Here is an 11,718-nt window from a genome sequence, read left to right on the forward strand (position 1 = left end):
AAATGTTTTAGATAAAATGAAAATTTGTAATTGATCAGCATATTCATGCAAAGCTGTAATTTGTTTAGGATGCAAAGAGAACTTCCAATTATATTGTTGCAATCTCAAGAATCATCAAAATTGAAAATGAATTGTTAAAGGCAGTAAGAGCAGTTCCGAAACTAAATTACATTATTTCAAATCAGATGCAAAACTATTGTTGAATATTTCAAATTATTTCTTTTCCTCCAACTGTTACTACATTCTACATTTTTAAACACGTTTTGTTAGAAAGAATTTTGAAAAAGTTAATTTTAAATTGTAACATAATGTTCAGCAGGTTTTATATATCGAGTGATCTTCCATTATAGATTGAAAAGGTCTACGGAGAAAGGACAACTGGACTCGTCTTCAGAGTAAGTTGTAATGCTAACAAAGTGAACCGATATTCCATCTGGAAGAAACTACAATTGCATGATCCTATTTCTTTCGTCAAGTTCATCTGGGCTGACAATGTCGTAAGGAACTACGACGTTGATGTGTATTTCGACGGCCAGAGGTCTAGTACTAACTCAGTCACTATATCTGGTAAATGCGGTAAGTGATTTATTTATTTATTTATTTATTTTGCTTATTCTTTCAAATTTTACAAAAAGAGGAAGAAAACCAAAATAAAAGAGTGACTCCCTTAACCCAGAAAGTGGCACTGATTTACGTTCCAATATTAAGAAGACCAAAGATTCCCTGCTGGATATAAACTTGACAAACTTACTTTTGTGCTGATCAGTTAAATTCTTACAAACTAATTTTTAAAATAAATAAATAAATTAATTAATTAAAATGTTTTATGACATGTTTAATGGGACATATTTAATCTGATTGTAGCACAATAGTTGAAGCTGACAAGCACACTTTTTTATTATTTTATTTTATTTTATTTTATTTTATTTTATTTAATATTCAACAATTTAACAATTTTCTCAAATATATCAGCAGTATGTTGATAATACTGCAACTCAAAAATTTCAAACGAAATGTTTCATTGAAAAGAACTCTTCTTATTGTGTGTTAAAACTACTTGTAAGATAAAGCATTTTTGGTTTAAATAATCACTAATACCTATCAATAAATCTTGAAATTGTATAAGTGCTAAATGAAGATTACAGTATTTTTTGGAACAAATTATTTGTCTATTATTTCTGAAATGTTCTATTCAATTATAATTGCTTTCACTGAGCGAATTCAACACTTTTTTTTAAAATGAAAGTTTGAATTTTAAGTTTTCATTGAGAAAGTACAAAATACAGTTTTTAAATGCCAACATTGATTACATGTTACACAAGTTACTTAGTTACACAGTATTTCAATGTTTACTCTAAAGGAAAGTATTAAGTTGTTATTAGTAGTATATCAGAGATGATTGTGATCTCAAATATATTGTTTCTTTATTGTAGAAGCAAGCGAGATCAGGAACCAAGGTACTGAAGGACAACAACAACAACAACAACAACAACAGCAGCAGCAGCAGCAGCAACAACAACAACAACAACAGGATCAATCAGGCCAACAGGCTCAACAACAGAGGCCAACACAAGAGCCACAAATATCTGGATTGCCATCACCAAACCCATCCTCTCCATCTCCAATGAGCAACCAGAGGAGGAAAGAATTCCTTGAACGAGTGCAAAGTTCCATTCAAAGTATGTTGGTTAAATAACAACATCCCAAAACCTACAATAGTTTCTAAAATAATTTACATTCATATTTTTTATATTACATTCATAATAAACTAGATAAAAAAAAACATAGAGAAATTTTATAAAGAAGCATACTAAGTCATCTGTTTTCACATACTTGTGCAACTAGATCATTGAGATTTGTGCTATAGAAACGGTAACCTATAAATTAGTACTGATTATTTGTCATTTTAATATTAGTTGTTCTTATATTTACATTTGTTTTATTATTGAAACGTTATTTTTAATGCAAAATAGTTAGTCATTAAACGAAATACTAATTAAAAAGATAAACGTATATTTACATTAAATTAAACGTTGTAGGTAAATTAGTTTAGTATTTTAATTTATATATTTTTTATACTTTAGATTTTGTATTTGCGTGGAAATATTTTCTAACATGTATACAATCTTAATAAATAGGTCCTTCAGGTGGTGCTTTTGATGCTGCTATAACTTTCAACAAAGGTCAGAATCAACCCGACTTGTCTTATGTAGCAACAGTTGCTTATGCATCTAGCGATGTGGATGAGAAGAGTCAAGTTCTGGTTTTCTTGGCAAGAACTCCCAGCTCTTCCAATGATGAACCTTTCCAGGTATTTCTAGCTTTTTGCAGCTTATTATTTTAATTTCTCTAAGCAACATCAAACAAAATAAAATAAAATTAAATTAAATTAAAAACATTTAACAAGAAGCTCAACTTAATATATCTGGTACAGACAAATGCTATGACAAAAATATTTCAGCTTAATGTTCCATAATTATACCGTTTAGGCAAAGGGAGATGGATGATTCAGGAAAATGAATGATGATGGAAGAATCGGCGGAATCAGAATGTGGAAGGAAACGAGAATACCGCGAGAAGCCAAAGGACATGATGTTGTTCACTACAAACTTACTTGGCCGGGGATCGAACGAAGGACATCACGCACCAGTGGTAAGCGCTCTACTGCTGAACCATCGCGCCCCCACAAATGTTTATTAGTACGTCCCAAAAACAGAAAGGGAGACAGTATACGAAATATTGTATATTTACTAGGTTCAGTATACACCAATATGTCCACCTCGCACACTCCCAGGGCTTGAAAGTGCTGTGACCAGTCATCAATGGAGTGCGCAGTATCAGCAAAACTCTTCCACTGCTCGTTTTCTAATACATGTCATAGAAACAATGTTAGGTTATTGATTACAACAGAATTTGGTCTTCAATTTGGACCATAGAGCATAATCCAAGTGTTGAGATTAGCACTATCAGCCCACGATACGTGGTGTATGACAAACTCTTAGTATATATCCCCATGCTAGGTTTGAGGTGATTTTGCTTTGCGCGACAAAATCTTAATGGGCGAAATAGATTCATTGTGATATTAACACATCATCATGTATATGACAACTGTCACCTGTGGATATTGGATAACAACAATAAACTGACTACAAGCTGCCAATGTTGTACTAGAACATTTATCTATACATAGTAGGCCCTTAATGTGCTCAGAATTATGAAATGTCTCCTGACAGAACCTCAGGAATGTTGACAGAACAAAGAGTTTCAGAATTATGAAATTTCTTTGTGACAAAACCTCAGGAATGTTGATAGCACATAAAGAGTTTTGGTCAACTATCATTTGTTATTAGTATGTTGACTACACTGTCCTATTACATACAAACAAGTTCTAAAAGTCTGAAACTATTTAGTAACAGAGATCATGACTATTTGGTAACAGAGAAAAGTGTATTCACATACAAAACACAAAAATGACATTAATGCAACAACTTAAATGGTTTTGTGAACAGCTTTAAATCAGAACATAATTTATATTTTACTACAAATACCCGTCTATTAGCTAGACCAAAACACTCATATTATGTGTTAATATTTATTTATATACTTACTTTTTCTCTAATATTTCATTATTTGTTGATAATTTGTTTCTATGTATGCAAAATGAATCAGTCATTCAACATAACTATATCTTTCAATAGGTTTGTGTGTCCGCTCAAGCCAAAGAGCCTCAGATTTCAATCTTAGATTTCACCAAAGCGATGAATATCAATCCTGACTCAACAGTACAAGCAATTATAAAGTACGGAAAATCATGTTCTTCAGAAGCTCGTATTGAAGTCAATGTAAGTTACAAACTCATGCTACTGATTTTAAATCAATTTCAAAATAATTCGTGATCATAGAAATAAATGTTATCATACTTGTAAAGGATACAATAAAACTTTTAATTATTATCATTACAAAAAACATAATGTGTATTTTGAATATTGATTTTCTTGTTTCAGTTTCAAAATGTAAATATTAAAACTGTAACAATCAAAGTATAGCTTCTGAAAGTCAATTAAGCTTATTGACGAAATAATTTTTAATTGTAATGCACTAGATTAATTTTGTTTTCTCGTTGTCAAATTTATAATTTGTAGTGCAATAAGTGAAAAGGAAAAGTTGAACAACTTCAAAACTTCGAAAGAGTTAACACAGTATTTTGTTAATCTTTTCTGGAATTTGTATCTGTAATTTTATTTATTTATTTATTTATTTATTGTAATTATTACTTAGTTAATGTGTTAAAGGAGTAGTAGCGTAATCAGATATATGTTTTTAAATGATGTTGATAGGCACAACTCCGTCGTTCGTACGAAAGAAAGCAATATGTTCGAGAATCACCACGCAGCAAACAATGCTTGAAGGAGATACAGGAGGGCAACGAATTGCTATCAGCTTGCCAGAATGCCACCACTAGAGCAAGTTATTTGGACTACTCCACTTTCAACATCAAATACTCAGGTGTAAGTTTGAATTCTAGTCTGAATGTGCAATAGCAGTATCTTCATCACAACTCTCGTAGTTTTCTGTTTGTCGTAAGTTTCTATTTTAAAATGAAATGTTACCTCATGTTACTTGTTCACAATATGCTCTATGTTCGGTACTGAACATTGGAAAAGGAAACACAAAGCTAACATTTCTATTTACTCTGCGAGAATTTTTGTATATTTAGCTTCTTTCTAAGAAGAGCCATTGTGATACAAACTGTTGGGAAGATAATACTAGTTTTTTTTTTCTTTTTTTTCGTAGTTTTGTTCCACTATATGCATGAGCTCTTATTCACATAGCAATACCTTAACATGAACATTTTGGCTTTACTTAATTTTGTTTGAGTCATTTTTAATTTCGCTTTTTATTTCAAAATTATTAAGATAATAGGTCATAATTTAATCTCTTTAGGATTGCAAAAGTTTTGTGAAAAAAAATCTTGAGTCACACTTACTATAATTTGCGTTTTCTTTGATTGTTTTGAAGTTGCTATTTAGATAAACTACTTTACATTATATGTTTCCTTGCGAATTCTCTTTTATGTAGGTCTCAAATGAAGTCAAACAGGCCGCCTATAAAGTATACTCTCTTCTTAAGTACCTGGGATATCCTTATCTCGATGAAAATGTTATCGATGTAAACAATCCATCTGGTCAAATCAAAGGTGTGGTGAAGTTCTCTCCAAACCTAAAGAATGTAAGTGTAGCTTTGGAGGCTCCTCAGGTTGAGGCTCAATTCAACGAGATCCCTCTTTCTCCACTGGCCAGTTCTGTTTTAGTGCCTAATCCAGCGTACAATGTGTGGGAACGGCTTTTGAGCAAAGCTCTTCCTGAACAATATGTCCGTAAGTATCTCTTTGGTTTTTGCGTCAAGAGATCATGGGATGTTAGTACAAAAACTATAAATAAATTATATTAAATATTTAAGTGTCTTAAAACTATTTATGTTAGTTATTATATAGTAACCAATTCACTTTAGTAAAAACAATTAAAAACATGTAATTAATTTTAATTTTAATTTTGTTGAATTCATATCTGGAAAATAAAATATCGTGTTTTTATTCATTCGCTGATTGAAGTTTAAAGTCCCTTCTCAAGCTGGGGCTATATGATATAGAATCTACTGCTTAGTGTCCTTACCGGGAATCGGACCCAAGACTATGCACATAGAAATCACACGTGTTATCCATTCGTTTGCAGGGGACCCCTTGAAACTGGAGTGATGAATACCAATATTTAGAAGACTATGTATAGTGAAGGTATTAATGATTGTACTTAGTTTGTGTTGCTAAAAGTAATTATTTCTTGATGTTTGACACTCTTAAAGGACGATAAGTAAAATCATAATATCAATATTTACTATTAAGTACATACGTATATAAAGAATCTTTTAGGTGGAAGAATGAATATGTGCTTGTAATTATATACATTTAGTAATTTAGTAACATTTTACTCTCTAGCACAATGTACTGTGGATGGACAAACTGTAAACACTTACGATAATAAGACATACTCTGCCAAAATGGACAACTGCTGGTATGCTTTGATGGTATCTCAACCACAAGAGAATGACGAGGACGACAGTGATTACATTGCTGTTATTGCCAAAAATCTTCCATCCGGATCAAAGGTAAACCTTCGTGTAATACAAACCTCAGAATAGATGTTCAAAAATAAAATTAAAAAATATGATAAATTCTTGAGTAGGATCAGGATACTTAAAATGCGATTAAAAAATGTCAAGAAAAGTGAAACGGATTAGTGTTATTCGAATAAAAATCTAATTTCATTTTCAATTTATCAGCATCACTATATGATCTAAGTAATCTGTCTAGATTGTTTTGCCTACATCCAAATAATAAATCCAAAATTAATGTTGCAAATTTTCTCTTGTACATACATATACATTATATATATGCAATATGTGTGTATTTTAGAATATATTTTGATTTAAATTCTGTTTATTATCACTATTTTATAGTAAAAATTTAAACAAATGATATAGGGCATATCATGCAAAATATGAACTTACTCTTGTTAAAAGAGAAAAACAGTAATAAAATATCTCGCAATGCTGTATAAAGCACAGTAAAAGCAAAACGTATAAAAACATATTCAAATTTTGATAATACAATAGTGCAGTAACCCATATGGTATACAGCAAATTACAATAAGAAAACATGAAGGTTAATTCAGCTTCATATTGATAGTTTATATAATTTTGCAACTAGTTTAAGTGTTCATTGAGTATTATTCTACTTTTTAAATTTCTTTTTAGGCATGTATGTTAACTCTGTTGTGCTGTTTATGACAGTCTGAGAAGAATATTATGTAGATCATTGTGAGTTGTAGTACTGTCTGAAGAGTAGCTCGTTCAGTACACCACACTTAAGATGTAGCCACATTTATTTTATATTTATTTATTTATTTATTTATTATTATTATTATTATTATTATTATTATTATTATTATTATTATTATTATTATTATTATTATTATTATTATTATTATTTGTAGTTAAATATATAAGTATTAACAATGGAACAAAATTAAAAGTGTTATATATTTATTTTCAGGTGATTAAGATGTATTTGGGCGAGGATGTTGTTGAATTAAAGCCGCAATCAGATGGACAACAACAGAGTTCATCATCTGTAAGCGTTTATGCGAATAATAAGCAGGTGCCTGTATCCTCTCAACAAATTTCTGTTGAAAAATCTAGAAGCAACACAGAAAAATTAATTGAAGCTTTCGAAACAATATATAAAGAAGTTGTTGTTAGGGCACCCGAATATGGTTTGGAGATCATCACTGATGGGAAACGCATGGAACTCAGGGTAAGAACAAAACTTTTAATTAAATTATGGGTAAAAGAAATTTATTTTTTAAAAAATCGTAGATCTCAGAGATCTTGCTGTTTTTGAGATTTTCTATTATTTATCTGCAATCTTTACTCTAGTCCTTACTTGCAATCTGTTGTCATAAACCATATACAAATAATTTTCATTTCTCATTTGATAAACTTGAATTAATTTCATATTTGAAATTGATTTATTGTAACTATCTTTTAAAATAAATTAATTTGATTTCAGGCTAGCAACGATTACAGAGACAGTGTCGTAGGTCTCTGTGGTACATTCGACAGCGAAGAAGAGACCGATTTTACCAATCCTGAACAATGCATCTTGAGAAGCCCACAAGAGTTTGTGAAATCTTACGTCATCCCAGATGGAACTTGCTCAAAGAGCTCACAGACACATTCAGGCAGATGTGTCACGAAAGAGGTTGTCTACACCAATGTCATCAATGATAATGACCACCACCAACAACAAAGAAGCAAAACTTTCCCTCGTCGTCGACCACAACCAACAGGTTGTATTAGCCGGCAGCAGAAGGTGATTTCTTTAGACAATAAACTCTGCTTCACAAAGGAACGGATTCCAACATGTAAACCAGGATGTCAATCAAGCAATGAAGTAGCAAGGAAGGTTAGTTTGTTTCTACATTGATTTATTTATTTGCTTGGCTCTTTCTCTTCCTTTTCATATTTTGATTTCAAATATATATTTGTCTACATCGACATATTGCGGATAACTCCTACGAGTAAAGCTAAATTTATATTATTATAAATCAAGAGCTGTCGTAAAATAAAACAATGTACTTAAATCAATAATTATTTAAACATGCACTTCTTATATCTTGTTCATATCTCTCTGTTTTCATTGCTTCTTTTGCAAGAGAGGAACAAATATTGAAGCTTCGTGCTACGTTGACTTTATAGCAAATGAATAGCGTGCGTCTCGATTTCCTTAGGATACCCTCATTGTGTACCATTTTATTATCATATTTAATCCCCTTTGTCCTAAACAGGATAACTAAAGGATGTTCAACTAAATTTTTCATTCTATAAGATTCAAATGTCCTATGATGGACTTTCAATTTACAGTACGTAACTTAATCTATTTGTAGTCGAATGTTTGATAATCATGACACTGTAAGGGAAGAGCTATGTTTGTAGACCAGCAATCTTCACATTATGATAAGCGTGCGTATATTCCAACCATAATAACTTAGCAAAGTTAAAAGCTGGGGTAAATATCAAATGAACAAGATAGTAGCTACAAACGTTTTATTTTGGAGAAGTTGTTATAAATAAGTTACAGTAGAATGTTTATTATCTTAAATACAGTCCCAAAGATCACAGCGTCACAAAGACAGACGATATAATTTGGTTTGTTTATTTAAAGAAAAATTTAGCTACAACCTATGAGGGATTCTGTCTGGCCTGATGGCATCGCTCTGTATTACACGTGGTCATTCATAGACATTCAATGCCATTATTCCTAGCTTTCTCACCTACTTTATTTCAGTGGATCACTGTCTCACATGGTTAGATGGATAGAAAACGAAAAAACACCTCCGACTGAAAACTGAACCCAGGATCACGTGTGCTAAAATGAATATATTAGTGTTTAGATTAAATAAAACTCTAGGTTTAACATTCCAGAATTATAACTGTAGGTTAAAGGAGATTGATGATAAATGTGAGCGAATATTGATTCAAGAATTCCTGCATTGGGATAGTGGAAGAAAAGGAAAAACATCTAGCGTAATCCCTCATCACGGTATTGTCCAATTCAAATTCAAGTAACATGAAATCAAAAATTTTATAGAAGAGGTAACCCTCTACTACTGAGCCGCGGTATCTCTTCTAGGTCATAGTATTTTTAAATCTTGTTTTAATTGCTTATTATAAAACTTCTTGGAACAAAATTTTTAACTTTTGGAATGTAACTAATCAACCAGTAACTAAAGAAAATTAAAACTGTGGAAGAAGCACATTATACACCAGTAATATAAAAGTTTTTGTGGTTATATGGATTATTTATTTTAAGTCATTCATCTATTTATTTTATGCAAACTATACTAAGTTTAATATTTTCCTTGTAGATACCGTTTTACTGTGCTCAGGATAATGCTGCAGCAAGAAATTTGGCTGACAGGGTTAGGAGCGGACAATACGTAAACCTCAGCCAGAAACCAACAGACATGGAACAAGACCTGTACATTCCAAGAGCCTGTATTCGTCAGTAATATGTGTTTACTTTTTTACTATCAGAGAATATATTCTTATTTGATAAAGAATTCTACCTGTTAGTATGAACTAACTGTATTTTTTTAATTTATTTCCTATGTTGTGCCGTTCGCAAGCTGAAACAAAAAACGAAAAAACTTCAAAAGATATTTATGCAATAAAACAAATATGAAATTGAAAATAATGTTTTTTGTCTTTCTTTTCCTAATATACTTAATATTTAATGAACCAATTAGAAGTCTAGAAGAAAGAATGATAAGTTAAAACTTGAAATTTAAATAGCAAGCATTCAGTAGTTTATTTATTTACTTCACTGTAGTTGTTACTTTTACCACTTGCAAACAAACTTTCACTTATTGGAATTCGAACCTAATATCTTGTATGAAAAGAGCGAAAACGTAAACCATCTTTGCTTCTCAAGGCATTAATTTATATGAAAAAGCATTTTGTTAATGATTTTAAAGCTTTGGTTTTACTAGTTTCTCCTTCAAAATTATTTAAATGTGTCTTCTTTTCTGTAAGTTAAATTATGTGACCATATTATTTATAATTAACACCAATTTAAGCAATATAAAATTTAAATTCATTTTTACAAACAAATTGTATTTAAATGGATTGTAAGATATCAGTAGAATCAATTCCCATTCAGTTCAAATAAATATCAATAATGTTTCCTCATACATATCATTGGATTGAAAAGCAAAGATGAATAATCTTAAGTCTACTATTTGGTCATAAATATGCTACTTCCTTTCCCCTTACAAAAAACATTGTCCATCCTATATATGATCGGCTCGGGCGAACATAATGATAAGCACCACTTCCAGTGAAATTGAGTTATTAGCTGAAATGAATTGGGACTAAACCATAGAACAGTATGTAGGTAGTTTAATTTCGAAAATGTACCAGCAGATTACACAGGAAACCTGTTTTATATATGACATTACATTGCATTGTATGGGAATGTTGAACTTTCTTTCCCAGTTTACTCGAGAGTTAGAAAATGTGGCATACCATTATGTTTCCCCGGGCTGTGCATATATATGTATATATATACATTCTTATGTATGTTATAGACAAAGTACTCTACAAAGACATCATTAAAATAAAAGGTTTAATCCTTTGAATTGTGTAACTCAACATGAGAGTATGACTAAGAAGTTCCTGAGAATTACATGATTTACTTCTTGAATATGTTCATTGTCACTTTGGATGAAGCTAACGTTACTGTGGCTTAAAAAAATACCATTATTTTTTCAATAAACCTCCCATCAAATGCGATATCTGATGTGCCAACACAGTATATAAACCCATACTTTCAAGTGCCAGATTTATACACCAGATTGAATAAAACAATAATATGTTTAATGTCTCTTGCCGATTGGAACCGGTTGCTGCGAATGTGTTAATTATGAAAATAATATAAACTATCTTATCCGAGATATATTTCATGATCTATCTTTCAGGACTAATGTTCAAAGTTGATATCTGTTGACAAAATCAAATGAGTTCGAGCGTGTTCAATCCGCTAATTCTGAATAATCTATATATTATATTGCCGATATAACGTTCGATTATAATGTCATATTTGCAAATAATAAATAAATAAATAAATCGTTAGATATTCTAGCATAAAGACATGATGTTTGGAAAGATAGTTTGACGAACAAAACAAAAACATCTTTGACAATTGCTTCTGATATTCAATTCAATTCAACATATTGTGTTCCTTCAACCTTATATTTACATAATAATGCAAGATATGGAACATGACAGTAAGGTAAACCTTAAAAGATTACATATAATAATTGTACAAAACAGAAAAATCTTAACTAATAAAACTACATGAACTCACTCACTGACATAAAATAACGGGCACTTCCGGTTGACATGAAAAGTTGAAATCTGGCACGATTGCAGTTTATCAAGACTAACCCACAGGAAAATTAACAACAGCGAATATTTTAATTTTATTAGGCGGTCTAAAGGAGGGGGGGGGGAATTCCACATGTTATTTGAATGGGCCTTTTTTGGACCTATAATCTCATGTTTTAGGTACTTGGAATTGAAATAAAAACTTGAAATTAGGCA

General features: G+C 31.0%; 1 protein-coding gene across 1 annotated transcript in view; it reads left to right on the forward strand.

Annotated features, from left to right (window-relative positions):
* Positions 1-9,811, forward strand: part of LOC145688491 (vitellogenin-like) — a 30,676-nt gene extending 20,865 nt beyond the window's left edge. The window contains exons 14-23 of the mRNA XM_081762819.1: positions 351-576; positions 1,434-1,679; positions 2,139-2,311; positions 3,699-3,842; positions 4,338-4,508; positions 5,080-5,377; positions 5,993-6,162; positions 7,109-7,369; positions 7,625-8,020; positions 9,483-9,811. Of these exons, the coding sequence (XP_081618945.1) occupies positions 351-576; positions 1,434-1,679; positions 2,139-2,311; positions 3,699-3,842; positions 4,338-4,508; positions 5,080-5,377; positions 5,993-6,162; positions 7,109-7,369; positions 7,625-8,020; positions 9,483-9,626 (2,229 nt within the window). The 3' untranslated portion in view covers positions 9,627-9,811. The remainder of the gene's footprint in view (positions 1-350; positions 577-1,433; positions 1,680-2,138; positions 2,312-3,698; positions 3,843-4,337; positions 4,509-5,079; positions 5,378-5,992; positions 6,163-7,108; positions 7,370-7,624; positions 8,021-9,482) is intronic.
* Positions 9,812-11,718: the final 1,907 nt, after the last annotated feature.

Source organism: Thermobia domestica, chromosome 6 (genome assembly GCF_964235325.1).
Source record: "Thermobia domestica chromosome 6, izTheDome1.hap1.1, whole genome shotgun sequence".
Taxonomy (NCBI): domain Eukaryota; kingdom Metazoa; phylum Arthropoda; class Insecta; order Zygentoma; family Lepismatidae; genus Thermobia; species Thermobia domestica.